The sequence below is a fragment of the Myodes glareolus genome, chromosome 6 (assembly GCF_982192425.1).
Source record: "Myodes glareolus chromosome 6, mMyoGla1.1, whole genome shotgun sequence".
Lineage (NCBI taxonomy): Eukaryota > Metazoa > Chordata > Mammalia > Rodentia > Cricetidae > Myodes > Myodes glareolus.
Genome location: NC_142031.1, coordinates 352,150 through 370,586, shown reverse-complemented (window position 1 = coordinate 370,586; position 18,437 = coordinate 352,150). Strand labels below are relative to the sequence as shown.

Below are 18,437 nucleotides of genomic sequence, written 5' to 3'. Positions count from 1 at the left end.
AATGTTTCTAAAATTTGAAAACAAAAGAACACTTTCAAACTTCTCTAATGGAGGTTATCATTATCCTGATAAGAAACCAAAATAAGGGTGCTGCAAAAATAAAAGATTTTATTAACATGTGTTAGTTGTACATATTAATTTAACTCAGTGTTATATTTCAATACATGCTTATAGCAGGCACAATCAAAAGCAGCCTCCTTTTCACCAATCTGCTCAATTCTTCTCAGCCTCTAATAATCATTATTTTACACTCCAGCAAGTGCTGTTCTCTGTCTACTCCCCTTTGAGCTGGGATTATAAGAAGTAACAGAAAGGCCTACCTTGTTGTGTAGCTACTAGTACCTGAACTCAAATCTTCATGATTGAACAAGCGCTCTTAGCCTTGAGCTATCTCTCCATCCTCCCCAATCTAAGATACTTTAAGGATGACAATACTGATATTAAGTGTGGTAGTGGTGGTGCATGCCTTTAATTTCAGCACTAGGGAGGCTGAGGCAGGCCAAATCTTGTGAGTTCAAGGCTATCCTGTTCTACAGAGCTAATTTAAGGACAGCCAAGGCGGTTATATTGTGTAATCCTGTCTTGAAAAAGAAAAAAGTAAAATAAAATAAAGTAAAATAAAATACAAACAAAAACCTTGACTTTAAAAAACCTCAAATTAAGATCTGCAAATGAGAAAAGGAACTAGGTAATATATGAATTCCTTGGATGAGGGAGCTGTTAATAGTATATTAAAGAAATAGAGTAGGTGGAATTGAAAGGAAGTACCCAAAAGAATGAGGGAGAATTCATCTGTCTGCCTTGCCCCTCCCCCAGTCTCAGAAGCCCTTTGTGATGTGGAGACCTAGCTTTGTGATGTGGAGTCCCAAGTTCTGTGAGGAAGTGGGCATGGGTTATCCTTCACTCCTCAGGGAGAGCCCGATCAGTTCAGATGGAGAATCTTCCCTCTCTTCTGGAAAGCATATACGCCACATGGCTGAGCCTCAGCTCCACGATGGAAACAGTGGACATAATATTTGCCATTGTGTGTGGACTGGGGCTCTACCTTCTGTTACTCCCCTTCATTGATAGTCATCTGTCTTTATCGCTACCCAATATAAAATTCACCAGGAAGGTAAGAAACTCTCAATCTAACAAAGAATACTTCTCTCTCTCTCTCTCTCTCTCTCTCTCTCTCTCTCTCTCTCTCCCTCTCTCTCCCTCCCTTCCTCCCTCCCTCCCTCCTTCCCTACCTGTCTCCCTCTCTCTCCCTCTTTCTTTTCCTTCCCCCACTCCATCCTTCCCTTCTCTGTGTCTTTCTTGATTTTTAAATTAGTATGCAAAGTATTGGTTTTAATGATGAGATCTTCAAAGTTCATTTTTTTGTTGATTGCTGTCTTCCATTCCCCTCTCCTCCCTCATCTCCCTCCCTACCTTATGTTCCTCTACTACCCACAAGCCACTTTTTGGCTTTCATGTGACATGGGTCCTTTTGCCAGTCTCTCCTGGCTCAACCCCACATTTTACTACAAATTTCCACTTTTCCAAATCAAGTAGCGAAATGGCTGGGTAGACATCTCCAGAAGGAACAGAAATCTATCTTCCTGGGAAATGGTGGAGCAGAGTTGAGAGTAGTTACCAGGGCATCTATCTGGAGCTCACAGTATGTCTGTGAGATATGCTGGTGTGCCAGGGTGAACTTGAATGCCATGGTTTCACAGATAGGACCTGCATTCTTCATATACATCGAGGGCTTCTATATCAGGGATAAGACAAGCTTTGAGCACTGGTTCATATGTTCTCTTCTCCTGTACAATCCTTTCCTCTGTGATGGTGTGCTGTGCTGAGTCTCAAAAGGTATTAGACCAGAGGCCTGAGTGACTTCTGGCTTCAAGCAGCAGAATTCAACCTGGCAACTATGAAGCAGCTACAGAGATTTGACTCTTGAGCAGAAGAACAGTTACTGTAGAAATCCAAGGTTGGTCTCACAGTGCATTGGCCTGTGCATCTATCAGGAGACCAAGGAAGAATGTAAGATGTTCTGCTCTATAACCCTCTCCTTAGTTTTGTTACACAGAGAGCTTGAAAGCCATTTCTATGGAAGGCAGTGACAGGAAAGGGTGATTGGAATTTGGTGTCTCCTAGCCTAGCTCCAAGTTCAGATCCTCAACTATGTCTGCCTCCCATAACACTAGGATTGCAAGCACATGTGCAACTATGTGGCTTTTTACATGAGTGATGGGGACATGAACTTAGGTTCTCACATAGCAATGTTATTACCCACTAGGCCATCTCCACATCTCCCTTATTATATTTCTTAAAGAAAACTGGTTGACAAAAGTGCTCAGTAAGTAAGTGCTTGTTTTGCAAGCATGAAGACCTGGGTTTATATACTTGGCACTCAATTAGAAAGCTGGGCATAGTGATGTATGCCTATAGTCTTGGTGCTAAGGAAACAAAGACAGAAGAATCCATGAAGTTTCCTGGACAACCAGTCTAATTGCATCAGTAAGTTCCAAGTTTAGTAAGAGATTCTGTCATTAAAAATTAAAGTGACAGGAAGAGTACTGACACATATCTCTGGTCTCCCATATTCACACACACTTGAATACATTTGAGAGAGAGGAGAGAGATAGAGATAGATAGAGATAGAGAGAACAAATGTGATGCAGGAGAATTGTCTGTATTCTGTCAATCATATTTTAATAAAACGCTGATTGGCCAGGCAGGCAGTATAGGCGGGAAAACCAGACAGGAAGTAGAGGTGATGCAATGAGAACAGGAGAATTCTGGGAAGCAGGGAGGTTCCTCTGCCACTCCTGCGCAGACCACCGAAGAGGCAGCATGTAACTTGCCCAGCTGAGAAAGGTATGGAGCCATGTAAGGCTAACATAGATTAGAATAATGGGTTAAGATAAGTTATAAGAGCTAATAAGTAGCCTGACCTAATGGGCCAACCAGTTTATGACCTAATGTAGACTTTGTGTGGTTTTTCTTTTGGGGCATGCCGGCTATGGGGTACCGGGCGGGACAGAAACCCCAACAAGCCGGCCCCTCATGTTACACAAATGTTCGCACTTTTTCACTCACTTTAAAAATGTGAAGTTAAAGCAACAAAACAGAACAGAACCACCAACCAAACTTGGTGGCTGTGGGCTCATATTTCTATATGATGGCTGCCAGGTGCTGAAGCCATAGAGGCCCACCCGGGGTCAAGTAGCTCAGCAGACAAGTTGTCTCTGCCTAGCAAAAGTCAAGAAGTTTGTTGCTCCTTTCTTTGTAATTTGGAGGATACCTTATAGAGATGCTAATTCAAGCCTACGTGACAGCTAACATACTCAGCGGAAAAGTAGATGTGAATGTGACAAAAGGCCAATTACCTGGTTACCTAGGAGACAGAATGCTGATGTATTTTCCCACCTAGTTTATGTATTGGTATAAAAGATGTTTGGAGAAGAAACATGGAGAGATCTTTAGGGGAGATCTTCAGGAGGAAGAAGCCTGAGATGCCCTCTTCCGTAATAATGGTGTAAGCTGTGTCTGGTTTTTCCTTGCGCCTCTGTACCAGTCCAGTTAGGGAAAATAAATATCTGTGTTGGAGCCACACAGGTTCTAACAGGTGGCACACTTCTTTAAACCCCATACTTGGAAGACAGTGGTAAGTAGATCAAGGCTAACCTGATTTATATAGTTAATTCCAGGCCAGCCAGGCCTGGAAAGATATCTTAGCATTTAAGAACACTTGCTGTTCTTCCAGAGGAGGCAAGTTTGCTTCCCAGAACACATAGCTCACAACCACCTATACTCTAGTTCCAGAAGATCCAATACACTAATACACTATTCTGGTTTATGCTAGTGGCTAGACACACAACACAAACACAAACATACACACCCCACACATTCCACACAACCACACACACCACACCACACAACCACATACACCACACTACATAACCACATACATACAATACAACCACACACACCACAACCAACCTCACACACACCACACCAACAACCACACACACACACACATCACAACACAACCACACACACACATATAGAAAATGACATTAATCCTGTATCAGATTTAAAAATTCTTGAATATCTGCAGCTTCTCTAGAGGATAATGAGAACATCTATCTATCTATCATCCATCCATATCTATCTATCTATCTATCTATCTATCTATCTATCTATCTATCTATCTATCATCTCTTTCTCTCTCAGCCTCAAAGGCAGATGACCTGGCAGAGTCAGTACAGGAAAAAGTTTGGGACTAATTGTAGGAAAGATCCCAAAGGTAAGTCAGTTTCTGCCATCAACTTGCCTGTGAGGAGCTAGCACTATGTTTCCCAGTTGAGTTGCAGAGGCCTAAGAGGGAGGTTCCTGGGAAGGAAATAAGAATACCATACTCAGGCTCTTGTGTCAAAAGAAAGCTATGATGAGCCAGCTAAGAGGTGTTCTTAACAGGGAGGTCACTAGACTATTAGGAGCAACATTCCCAGGATTTGGAAATGGGTAAAACTGATTCTTTTCTGAGGTGACCCCCATCCTTTCTCCCAGAGGTCAGTTAGAAGAATCATGGAGGCGGGGAGGATGACAACTACAGGACCTACTTATGAATGATTAAGTGTTGTCCATCCATCTATCTTGAGAATGCTATTGATCATGGATTACATAACCTTGGATGTTAATGAGCAGGCTCTAGAGTCTAATCTCAAAATCTTTTCTAATGTGACACACACAAATTTAGCTTACTATAAAAACCTTATGCCTTACCTTACACTATCATAACCCAGTCTCCTAATTTCCTGCTTAGAGAGAAAGCCTCAAAAAGCTGAAAGAAAAAGAAGATGGATCATTTCTAGAAGAAATTAGCCCAGGATACCATTCGCATTCTTTAGGGAATATGTTTAAATCACCAAGTACTAAGCAAGACAGCAATATCCTGCCACCCTTCTGGAACCTGAAAGAAAATTCAGAACAGCAGATGGTCACTCAGAAATTATCATATCTCACCATCTTGGGAGACATTTTCAAGAGAAATACAACCAGCTCTTTTGGGGTCTCTCTTCTCTGTGCAGTGAATCTCTAGTGGCCACTGCCTGGATCCCTCAGGCTACTTCTACTCTCCCTTCTCCCTTTTTCCTATTCAATGTCACCTAAAGTGCTTATCCAGTCCAAATTTGGGATAAGATGTCTCCAGTGCATTCCTGTACATGTCCTCTGTCCTACTTGGACCTCCAATCCCCACCCTCAATTCTGTCTCCACCCAATTCCAGGTCCCAGCTCTGAATCAAAACGATCCTCAATCCCCTCTCCCAGCCCTGCTACCCACTTCTCTACCCTACACAAGTGATTATAGAGATTATGGACCATCTTGTTCTCAGTCACAAAGTCAGTCTCAGTGTCTCCCTACTGAAGTACAACACATAGAATGGCACTCGTTTACAAAACTAGAAAGTAGGCTGCTTTTATCCTTGATGGTCCAGAGCCCTCAAGAAGTCTATGATGTCTTGGCCCCCAACCTCTCTGAAGACTGGGCAGTTTCTATCTTTCCTAACAATTTTCCTATCAACTGTGAGCTCTGAGAGAAACTGGAGCAACACATTCAAAAGTGGCTCATTCAACACCTATGGGACTTTCCTCGTAGGATCCAAGAAGCTCTGGAAGTGATGCAGCTTCAGAACACAGTAACAGGACGTTGTCAAACCAGAGACAAACCAGGCCCTCACGATTCTCTGTGTCTATGGGTGACCCTAGCAAGGATGTCCAAAAGGTAAGATTCCAACTAAAAAAGGAAACTGGAAAGAATTTGGGAACTATTCTAGGAAAGAACTCAAAAGATCTAAACAGGTCCTTGGAAAAAGCTTCAGTAACATTACATGGGGCAAATCTTTTGGAGTCATAAAGATATCAAGTGAAGAGCATGAAGAGAGACTCCAAAACTGACTCAACAATACACATAAAGAAGAATCTAGAAAGCAACCTGAAAACTCATGTGGGCACAAAGTCATAGCAAATCAATCCAAGTGCGATTTCAATGAGTGTGCATCGATCCTGGCTTGCTATAAATGATGATTCTTCCATGTCAGATATTCAAATGGAAAGTAAAGATCTGACATCACCTAAGTGATCAGAAAGCTCCATCAGCACTTCACAGAAGCTTTCTTGATCCAGCACTCACCAGGCCCTGGAGGAACATATTGTATGGTTTCAGGTGAAGCACAGGTGGGGAGAACCCCTCAAGATACTCAAGCCTCCCAAAGAATCTCTTTTAAGATGAAAAAAGTTGAGTCCTTGCCCATTGCACTGTGTAACTTGCCGCACTCAACCACCTTTGTATCTGGGAACAGTTCAGCGATTGAGAGAGTCAGGTTCCTAAGAAAACCATGCCGGACGTGTTTGAGAGAGGTGGTAATTGAGGATTCTTCTCCATCACTAGGGAGTCTTCTTGTGTCTTCTCTTTCTGTAAGGATATCGAGAGAACCCTGAGACCATTTCCATCTGGTGCTGTCCATGAGCCTTCACAAGCACTGCATACCCAATCAGAGATCAAGCCTCCTTCTGAAACTCTCCAACAGAAATTCACAGACACACCATCTCTGAATGGAACTGTCTTAGAGAAAGAGAAAGAGACCCAAGAAGTCCTTTTACTGACCAGGAGGACCAGTGTCCAAAACCCAGGGGCATGCAGTCACCAGGCAAAATCTGTTAGTGAGTTTTCACAAAGTGTGGAGAAAGAATCAACCAGTCAGCCATAAGGCTGTACCACTGCTGTGCTCCTTCCAGAGCATCCCAGAAGCACACTGCTTCCTGTAGACACTTTGGCTTCCCAGGAGTTAAGTGACATTGTGATGGTAGGGGGGTCAAGAGCCTGGTGCAGCAGAAGCCCAGTACTCCCAGGCATGAAGTCTCACTGAAGAGCCAAATCCAAGTGTTGGCACCTACTTACCAAAGTGAGGAAACTAAAAGACAGAGTAAGGAAAAGCATGAAGAAATATCCAAGCTCAACAGAGTCAAAGAGAAGGATGAAAAATTTAGAAGTAAACACTATCAGGCCCTTCCAAAACCTGCACAAGTTCCTCCAGAAAGCCCCTTCCAAAAATTGTGAGCCACTTTCTTCAATGGATTCACCCCATGCCAACAATCAAAGGACAGGAATCTCCTCCTAAGAAAGTTAGGCTGACAGCAGCTACTGCCCAGAGTCAACGGAAGCAAGTGAAAAAGAAACCATGTGAGGACAACAATGTTGCTGAAGCCCAGGAACTTATGACAGCCATTGAACAGCTGTTAGAAAAGAACATGATGCAGCAATGTAAACTCTGTGCTTCTAAGAAGCTCAAACAGCACAGGGATACTCTTCCACTTCTCCCCTCAGACTTCCTATGGCCGTAAGACAGTCTCCTACTCAGAACAAAGAAGAGCACCCAGCCACCCAGCCAATTCCTACTGCCAAAAGTATTCTACAAAAGAAAGGCACATCAAAGACCAACCATCTCAGAAAAATGTCTGATTTATCAAGGAAGCACAGACCCCTCAACATCCCAGCCTCTTGACCCCAAACACAACTTTGAAAATAGTGTGTTCTGCCCAGCATGGAGCAATAGTGCCAATGGTTTCAAGTTGCCATCTCTGCTGTCCTAGGCACTGTTAGGAGATGTATCTGTAGCCAACTAAAAAATTCCTCTCTAGTTTTTACTATTAGGAAACCATAATCGAGAGAACAAAAAACTTATTCCATGTAAAGAATGTGGGACCTATTCTAGGAAGATCTCCAAAGATTCAAACAGGTACTTGGAAAAAAACTCCAGTAAAGTTATAAGGGGCAAATCTTTTGGAGTCAGAAAGTAATTCAGTGTGAGCTTGAAGAGAGGCTCCAGAACTGACTCCACAAAATACATTAACAAAAATCTAGAAGGCACCCTGAAAGCTTATGTGGGCTTAAAGTCAGAGCAAATCAATTAACATCTGATCTCTTTGAGTGTGCGATGATCCTGAACTGTTATAAGCAATGGTTTTTCCATGTCTGCCATCCAAGTGGAAAATAAAGATTTAGCATCCTCTAACAGATCACAAGACTCCATCAGCTCATCACAGAAGCTTGCCTTTCTTGATCCATCACTCACCAGGCCATGAAGGAACATATTGTATGGTTTCAGGTGAAGCACAGTTGGGGAGAACCCCTCAAGATACTCAAGCCCATAAATAAAAATCTCTTTAAGATCAAAAAAGTTGAGTCCTTGCCCATTGCACTGTGTGACTCACTGCCCTCAACCACCTTTGTGTCTGGGAGCAGTTCAGCTGTTGAGGTAGTCAGGTTTCTCGGAAAACCATGCCAGACATGTTTGAGGGAGGTGGTAATTGAGTATTCTTCTCCATTACTAGGAATTCTTCCTTGTCTCCTCTCCTTCCTGTGAGGATATTGAGAGAACCCCAAGAACATTTCCATCTAGTGCTGACCATGAGCCTTCACAGGCCCTGCCAACCCAATCAGAAAGGAAGCCTCCTTCTGAAACTTTCTAACAGAGTTCCACGGACACATCACCTCAGAGTGGGATTGTCTTAGAACAAGAGAGAGAGACCAAAGAAGTACTTTTACTGTCCATAATGACCAGTGTCCAAAACCCAGAGGCATACAGTCACCAGGCAAAAACTGTTAGTGAGTTTCCACAAAGTGTGGAGAAAGAATCAGCTAGCCAGCCACAAGTCTGTACTACTGCTGTACTTCTTCCTGAATATTCCAGGAGCACACTGCTTCCTGCAGACACTTTGGTATAGGAGGTTCCTCTATCTCTGTGTTGCTTTGATTGGTTAATTAATTAAAAAACAACTGCTTGGCCTGATTGGTCAGAACATAGGTAGGTCGGGTAGACAGAACTGAATTCTGGGAGGAAGGAAGGAAGGAGAGAGAGCTTCCTGCCATGAAGCTGCCAGGTCAGACATGTTAAATCTTTCATGGTAAGGAACAAGCTTGTTGTGACATATAGATTATTAGAAATGGGTTGAATCAAGATGTCAGAATTATCCAATAAGAGGCTAAAACTAATGGGCCAGGCAGTGTTTAAATGAATACAGTTTCCTTGTAATTATTTTAGGGTATATGCTAGTCAGGTGGCTGGCAGCCTGGTGGCGGGCAGCGGTCCACTGCTCCTTTTTCTACACATTGGCCCTCCAATGTGGTAACTAACTCCACATAAAACCTAAGAGGTCTTAAAAAGGAATTCTAGACACAAATATTGAGTTTAAGCTTTTTGCTGTTTGTGGGTTGCTTGCTGCAGAGAGAATTTCCTGTCTCAGCAGTCTCATAAAAAATAAGCCATTCCATTTTTAAAGTGAAGCTTCCTGGGCCCTGCCACCAGTGCAAACTCCCGGCTATGGAGCATTTGTGGGCCCACTTGGGGTCGGGAATAAATTAGCTGAGACCATGCCCGTGGCTCAGCTCTTCCTGCCTGAGTAGGCAATGGGGTCAGGTCAACTAGAAAGTGGTGGTTTTGAAACACCAGTTTCTGGGCTGTGCTGCCATCATATTCTGGCTCATGTGAGAGACAGAACATTTGAATGGGGTTTTGAAGTAAAGTGCTATGATTTGTTTGATGGCAACTAGACTCACTGTGTGCCTAAAAGGGGGACATTGTGTGCTGCAGCTCAGAGGCACAAGCAGCTCTGCCATACTAGTGGTGCAATGTGCAAGGCTCAGAGGTGCAAGGCTATGCCATGTTGGACTGGATGGAGCAAGCCTGCAGTGCCTGTTTTTGACCTAGGAATGTCACAGCTTAGATTCTTAAGCGCTTAGTGATTTAAAAGCACAAAGCAAAAATGTTCCTGGACAGCAAAGAGTTAGACAATGCAATAGGACAGATTCAGACATAAAAGACCTTGAAATTGGTTATAGTGTTAGATAGACATACGCATATGTAGGCTTGGGAGAGAGAAGAAAAAGAATATAGAGAATAAAGTTAATGCTTTAAAAAAAAGGGTAACGTCTTTAAAGAGACAGAGCACAAATAGTTATAGATTAAAAGAAGAAAAAAAAGCCACGTAAAAATGGAAAATTCACAGAGAGTTTGGAATCTGTATATTATTGTATTTTCTTTCAATTTTTTGACTATGAAGGAGCTAAATACAGAGAGACATTTCATTGTGTGATCTGCTAAGCTAACCCAAAATGTGTATTATAAAGCTATCTTGACTTCAGAATTTGGATCTAAGGATATGATGCTTTGGAAAAGAGGTTCTTCTTTTGTTTTCACAGAGGATGAGACGCTGTGGATTGCTTCTATCCCAATATGGTATGATAGACCATGCCCTCCTGAAAAGGTTGCAATGAACACCCTCAAAAACTTACTTTGCCCAACTGCTGACTGAAATGTACAGGATACACTATGAAAGACCTGATTAACAGTGCCCCTATACAGCAGGAAGAAGTTTGGAGAGAAATAAATATGTCCATATTCCCAGATATTGCTTATAAATGTTCTTTTACATTAAAAGGGGAATATGATATAGATATGAATAATTTGCACTGGTATGGATTTTAAGATCAATTTTGTTATATGTATATGTATTTCTAATATTGATTAAGGTATTAAAAATGTAATGTATAATTAGGAAATATAGATTGTTAATGGATAATCATCAATAATAGTCAAGCTTGTAGTCATATTAGTTACATTTTTTAGATATATAGAGTTATATTTCAGTTAAATAGGCATTCTTCATACCTGTCAAAGACTACAGAACATGACATTTTAAATGTTTTAATAACTTATGACTTTTCATGACAATAAGACACGTCGGCTTCTGGAATCAACAAGCTACTACAAGAGGAAGGGTTAGGGTATAGGGTTTAGGGTTAGGGTTAGGGTTTAGGGTACGGTTAGGGTTAGGGGTTATGTGTTTAGGTGATAGGGGTTTAGGGATTAGGGGATTAGGGTTAGGGTTTTTAGGATTAGGGTTTAGGGATAGGGTTATTAGGGTTAGGGTTTAGGGATTATGGTTAGGGTTAGGGTTGTTAGGGTTAGGGTTATTAGCATTAGGGTTAAGTGGTTAGAGTTAGGGTTAATGGTTAAGGTTAGAAAATGTGAGGCTGTAGATTTATTCTGATTTAAGAACAATCAGTTTTCATCAAGGGAGACCACCTGAGAAATCTCCAGTAGGAACAGATGGCCTGGATGTCTGAGTTCTACATCTAGAACAGATTCAAGACTGCTGCCTGAGTCAAGACTTGCAGGATACTTCAGTCAGGACTTTTTTATAATTTTAAATTTTTGCATCCCCATAAGATTATTAGTGCCCCCCAACCAGTCAGTAGCCTGGAAAACTATGCCTACATTCCCCAAAAATGGACTTTGGATGTTCTTGCTTTCTTAAAATATAAAGAGTGGGAAACACCTTGGGTCATGGTGTGTAGCCACTGTTGTTGTTAACAATTTTGAGCAACCTCTAACTCTCTGACCTTCAGGCAAGGTGAAAACAGGCTCACATTTTTGGGCTTTCACAATGATACCATTTTCCTCATAACTGTAGGTATCCAGTACACTTTCCCTTCACAACTATATGTATGGCCTTACTTATAGTCAGGATAGCACTTTCTTCATAGCCCTAAGTATCAGGATACTTTTCCTCCACAGCTTTAGTTATAGCCAGACTTCTCAACAGTCAGGATTCCTTTCTCCTTATAGCTGTAGGTATCCAGTATACTTTCCTTTCACAGCTGTAGGTATGTCCTGACATGACAGTCAGAATACCTTTCTATTCAGAGATGTATGTATGCAGGATACCTTTCCTTCACAGTTTCAGGTGTAGCCCAACTTAACAAACAGTCAGCATAGCTTTCCTATCAGCTGTAGATATCCAAGATTGCAGTCGGAGACTGCTTGTTTGTTCCTGGCCGCCTAGATCCAACTAATCACACAGAAAGTATATTAATTACAACACTGTTTGTCCTATTAGCTCAGGATTCTTATTAACTAACTCCTACATCTTAAGTGAACCCATTTCTATTAACCTGTATATTGTTAGAAGGTTGTGGCTAACCTGTTAAAGTTGTGTTCTGGTGTCTTTCTACTTCAGCAACTACATGGCATCTCTTTGACTCCACCTACTCTATATATCTCTTTCAGCCTGACTATATTTTGTCTTGCTGTAGGCTGAAAGAATTTCTTTATTAACCAATGGTAATAAAACATATTCACAGCATACAGAGGGGAACCACACATCACAGGATTCCTGCCCTTCACAGCTGTAAGTATAGACAGACTTCTGATAATCAGGATACCTTATTCCATACAGCTGTAAATATCCATGTTATCTTTCTTTCTTAGTTGTAAGTACAGTTTTACTTTCAACAGTCAGAATAACTTTCTCCAGATCTGTAACACTTGCACTATGAATTTAAATGATAATGTAGCCCTCTTAGATTTTCTTTCTCCTTGGTTAAATAAAACACTGATTCAAGTATAAAACTTTATTGAATTAGTTCCTTTTCTGTTGTTGTGATATAATGTCTAGGTCAATTTATAAATTTTAATTTGACCCCTGGTTTCAGAGAGATACGGGATTACCATGAATGTGGTATGGCAACTGGTTGTTGGTGTATCCCTTCATTCTGTGATTTGATGACAGGTCATTTAAAAACACATACCTCAGCTGGAATTAGAGGTTCATAGCTGTAATCCCAGCACTTGGGAGCCTGTGTTGGGCCAATCTCTGTGTGTTTGAGGCCAGATTGGTTCCTATAGTAAATTCCAGGGTAGCCATGGCCACGTGGATACATCCTGTCTCAAAAGAATTCCAAAAAGAAAAAAATCATATCTCATTATGAAAATTTTCTTAATATAATGTGAATGGACTCTGACGGGTTCCAACAAAAGCTTTTGTTATTTTTACTCACATTAACAGAACTGTGTTAACAATGAAAATAAGGAGTAATATAGAGAGTCCATTCACAAAGGTATAGAAATCCATTGAATCCTTTGACAACCATCTAGAGGAACTTTCTTTACCTTCAAGTGATAGGAAACAGAAGGAACACTGCAACTTCTTCATCTTCAGTATTATAATGACATATTTGGGACCTGGATTATTGGCTCCATAGTACTGCTTCTGTTGGGTACCCAAGTTTGATTCCTAGTACCATCTCAGATTGGTCAGAGCTTCTTGTATTTCCAGGTCCTAGAGATCTGGTGCATTCTTCTGGCCTCTTAAGGCACCAAATATGCAAATGGTGAAAAAAAAGGTATGTATGTGATTCCATATTGTAAAAAGGTTTTCTTCATGCATCTTAAAAAAGAATTAAATTTAATATAGGTATATAAGTTTTGCCATTGAGCATACCAAGTGCATGCCAGGTACCAGCGGTAACCAAAAGATGGTGTCTGATCCCCTGAAACTGGTGGTACAGATAGTTATGAGCTATCTTGTAGGTACTTGGAATCAAAGTCAGGTCCTGGTAATGAGCAGCCATTGTTCTGAGTGCTGAGCCTTCTATTCAGCCCCCATGAACATGTCATTAGTAGCTGTAAGATGTGAGTGGCTGATCTAAGATGAAATCTATGAAGAAAGTGGCTGATGATCCAGAAGAAATAAAATAAAAGATTGATTGCATCAGAAACTTAGACTTGGTGCTTAAAGAATTTTCTGAGCCCAAAACTCCATAAAATGAGGGTAAAGTACAAAAATGATCAGGAGGGAAACTGACAATAAAAATCTTTAGAAGATGGTTGACCATTTAACCAAAGCCAACATAATGAGTTTGTCTCCAATGTAGTAAATAGGCATCTATTGGAACCCATAAGCTCACATGTCAGATGGACCCCAGGTTTTTACCTCCTGTGAAGGAGAGAAAAGGAACTTGCAGGCATAAAGTCTGACTTATCTAAATGGAATCATATTGTGCTTCCCTGATGCCTACAAAATCTCTAGTTAGGAGTTTTGAATGGTGGTGACCAGATGACATCCAAGTTTTGGGGAGATCCTGAGACTTGAACTGAAGTCACTGTAAGGCTAAGTTAATCAGATACTTACATGGAGCTGTGGTTGAAAGAATGGTTAGGGAGGAAGCTTTGCAAAAGCCCAAGGATCAAATGCCAAAGAGCAGTGCATAGCATGCACTTAAGTAAGTTGGCACCATCTGTACTCTGTATCCACTCTACTTTGGTTTTTCAGCCTCCTTCAGGTCTTCCACTATTTACTTTTTTGGAAACTCATGTAACTGTCAGTGACAGTATCCTACAGCCCCATTTTGCAGTCTCCATGGGAACGTAAAAGTTTTTAGTCTCCACCCTATCAATCCCCAATACTTGTCTGCCTGGCAGGAATAAGGATATTTTAAGATACATTTAAATTTCTCCCTTTGGCTAACAACTAGTGAAATAATACACACTATGAAATTCGAGTTTCCCTGGGAATTTTACTGGGGAAAAAGACTGACTCCTCCAGGTGAGACTGTGTCTACTGAAGAAACATTTACTCCTTATCTGACCACCTCACAGGAGAAATAGGAGCTGGGGTTTGGGGAGGGTTTTAGAGATGGGAAAGCTTTCATTTTATGACTTAGTTATATTAACTTAGTTGTGTATATCCCTTGCCATCTATCTAAATTTGTTAGGATCCCAAGGATAAATTAATCACCTTATATCTCCATCACTGTTCCAAATTAGTCACACCAAAAATATCATGTTTATTACTTTTATTAATAATTTGTTCTTTTTTCTTTTCTTTTTTATCTTAAATAATAGCCTGGTTATGAATCTCTGGCTGTCTTGGAACTCAGTGTATAGACTAGGATCTTGTAGATAATCAGAGAGATTTGGCCACCTTATCTCCAATGTACCTGGATCATAGTTGGGCACATCACAGACAACTAAATTAGTACATTTTTGTTGTTCAAGACAGGGTTTCTTTGTGTATCTTTGACTGTGCTGCAACTATTGTTGAGGACCAGTCTGACCTTGAATTTATAGAGCCCTACCTTTCTCACACTTTGTATTTTAGAAATGTTTTGAACACCTAATCCTGCTTCTGTTGCTCAGTGCTGGAAAGGATGTCCTGCAACTGCTTTAAGGCTAGGCCTTAAGTAGTCAGTGAGAAGGAAAATAGATGATGGTCCTCCAACTAATCTGTATTTTATTGTGAACTTGTGAATGAAGAGGGACTCATGTAAGCATTGAGTTCACTGACAAACTGTAAATCAGGTATAGTCCCAGCACAGGGAGGTATGGGCAAGAAGGAGCATGAAAGCATTCCCCCTTAGACTATAGCTCACATAAGAAATAGGTAGTGAGTCAATCAATTTTACATGATTGCTAAATGTTCTGACTGGCCATTTTTTGCATCCACAGAGTAAGGAATCAAGAATTGGGATAAAGAACCAAACTTATGAAACCAAATTACATTAGTTGCACTAGTCTGACCAAAATAGAACTGGATAAAATAGTGTGGCCCTGCCTAAAAGAACTATTATTTTACATATTTAAGATGTACAGCCTGAGATAAAATGTGTTACTAATACTTGATATGTTCTAATATAAATCACTAAACTTTGGAGTACATGACCATAAACCTGTTTCACCTTTTTTGATTAATTTTTGTGGCTTATAATTATATCATTTACATCATCACTTTCTTGCCTCTAAGACATTCCAGAAATTAGCAAAATCATGAATTTTGCTTTAACAAGGGTTGTTGTTTGAATGTGACTTATGTTTGGTTTCAGAATATCTGAGCTATGAGGGAAAGGGTTGATTACACTGGTTAGTGACTCTGTTATGGAACACACACACACAAGGGACACCATATTTTGGAAGAGGAACAGAAAGTGCTCTGAGAGACTGGAAGAGTTTCTAGTAAAATACCAATTTTCCAAACTAGAGCTCTGTCTTCCCCTAGGGTGGAATGGCAGAGCTGGGAAGGTCTGTACTGGCTTAATCATTTGATTTCTGCTCATCTAGTAGGGGAACTGCTACTGTCAGCTGGGCAGTTCTAGCTATTGAGGGATTCTGGGCAAGCCCAGCAATCAGGAGCACCAGTGGGAAGTAGATTATGAGCCATGAGGGAGTCAATAGGGAGCCATGAGAGTTGTTTTCCTTTTTCCCTAAATTGTGTAGTTGATTTCTACCTCCAGTTCTTATCCCACTTTCCTCTGAAGAGGTAACACTAACTACCACTTTGGGATTGGGGCAATGACTGATCTGGTTTGTTTCAGCTGAATTTGGGGCATCAGGTGTTAGTATTATGATACCCTTCCATAGAGCTTCTCATAAAGACTAAACTCTCAGATGTAGACAGAGTTGTCTGGAAAGATGTACTGTTGTCTGGGAAGCACTGACTTATCCAAAGTCCATAAGATATTCTTGATTGGCTTACAATAGCTTCCATCTGTTAGAGGTTTCCATTTAACTTTTAAAGTTGGTCTTCAGAGTGATGAGCCCACAACCAACTGTCACATCCTTTTATACCTGTTTCATCAGCCAAAAGTCAGCATGATGCTTTTCCCATATGGCTTCTCGATAGAGAGAGGAGAGGTATTTAGCATCATTTAATTTGGAGATTAAAACAATCATGGGCCTGTCCTTCTTTGCTGTGTGCAGGTGCTCTAGGAGCCAAGGTCTGATGTCTCACATCTGTACAGAATCTTTTTATCAAGAAAATATTAGTGAGATTTGCTATCTGAATAACATCTCATGTAGACTTACATCTAATGCCTATAGAGTGTGAACCCTTGTGTTGTTACTAATTCTCTTAGTCTTTGATTAAATTTTCTTCTTCAGTACTGAACAATGCAGGTTACCAGAATTAATCTTTTTTTCTGTGTTGTCAAGGCCAGTTGAGCATCTAGTCTTTAGAGGTCACTTGTCCTTGGAAGGAATCTCAGATTCTTCAAGTCTCTCTATTATCAGTTGTCCATCAATGTGAGGATAAGTCAAAAGTTTTGCTTTATGTACTGTGGCTTCCTTTGAAGCCTTGAAGAAATCTTTCCCACATTGAGCCTCCTTTTGTAGACTTGATAATGATTCCAATTCATTGATTGGGTTATCCATGGCCTCCATGAACAGCACAATAAATGATCAATAAATAGTCTTTGTTCCTAGGGACCTCACTGACCTTGTATAGAAATGAGAGAAATATTCTGCCTTTTGGTCCCTCTAATGACATTAGAATAGCCTCTAAGAATGATTATTAAACACCTAGAAGATCAGTTTTATACTAGTTTTGTACTTTTACTACTTTATAATACTTCAATAGTCAGATACAACTCAGTAAACTTTGTTTGACATACCTTTTAGCCAGTCCTTGAAATAGTTGGAATCTGACCTTGCAAAGTTTAATAAATATATAATCCCTAAGTCTCATCCTTATGTACCTTAAACAACTTACTTAGACCTTCATAGCTTGTAAAACCTTTCCAGTCTTCTTTATCCTGGAACAATCCAGTCATAATCATGTTCATATGTCTAAGTTCTTTTTTACTACGGTCATTTACATATTTATATTATTCTAACATGTTCTTTTTATGTACTGCTTCCTTTTTCTAATACCATGAGAAGCAGGAACATTAACAAATATGTTTATGATCTGCTCTGAGAATTTTCTTCTCTGTGAAGGGGAGGAAACAATTTCTATCCTATAACCATAAGCCCCACTGAAGATACAAAGTACAGTTTCACCAAAGTCCATCCTGGAGAATCAATGAGTTTTTTGAGCTTACTTATTGAGCATGGTTGAAAGGGAACTTACAAGGAACAACAAGATTCTGTTGTTGTTTGTATCAAAATGGCCCCCAAACTCCCATGGAGAGTGGCACTATTAGGAGGTGTGGCCTTGTTGATGTATGTCATAGTCACTTTCTGCTGCCTGCTGATTTGGATGAAGTCCTGATTAACATACTACTGTCTTTGGGATATTTCTGAGGCAGCCCTCCTTCAGTTAAGTTCTACTTTGTGTGACTATCTCCTAAGCATTGGTCAATCCTTTATATTACCATTTCTACTCTTCTACATTGTGACTGAGTAGTGGAGTACTACACAGTACATGAGATGCCGATTACAACTTTCACAAATTAACTCCAAGTGGACCTTACACCTAAACATCAAATGCTAAGTGCCAAACTTCTAGAAGACACTTGAGACCAGGCCTCTCTGAGTTTGGCAATCTGCCTAGGCTTTGAAAGGTTTCTCTGAGGCCCTGATGTATACAGCAATAACAGAGCTCTGTCTCTAATATTGGGAATATGCTGGGGAGAGCTGGTAAAGATGTGGGGCCACTATCATACTACAAAAGCATTTGTTCAACTATGTTCATAGCTGCACTATTTGTAATAGCCAGAACCTGGAAACAACCTAGGTGCCCCTCAACAGAAGAATGGTTAAAGAAGGTGTGGAACATATACACATTAGAGTTTTACTCAGCGGTAAAAAACAATGACATCTTGAATTTTGCATGCGAATGGATGGAAA

At 40.5% G+C, this 18,437-nt stretch overlaps 1 protein-coding gene and 1 pseudogene across 1 annotated transcript in view; both read left to right on the top strand.

Annotated features, from left to right (window-relative positions):
- Positions 1–18,437, top strand: part of LOC146893705 (uncharacterized) — a 49,358-nt gene that overhangs the window by 15,260 nt on the left and 15,661 nt on the right. Inside the window, exon 2 of the mRNA XM_087906764.1 lies at positions 5,633–5,758. Within this exon, the coding sequence (XP_087762890.1) occupies positions 5,633–5,758 (126 nt within the window). The remainder of the gene's footprint in view (positions 1–5,632; positions 5,759–18,437) is intronic.
- LOC148121586 (spermatogenesis-associated protein 31 pseudogene) lies at positions 5,757–8,213 on the top strand (annotated as a pseudogene).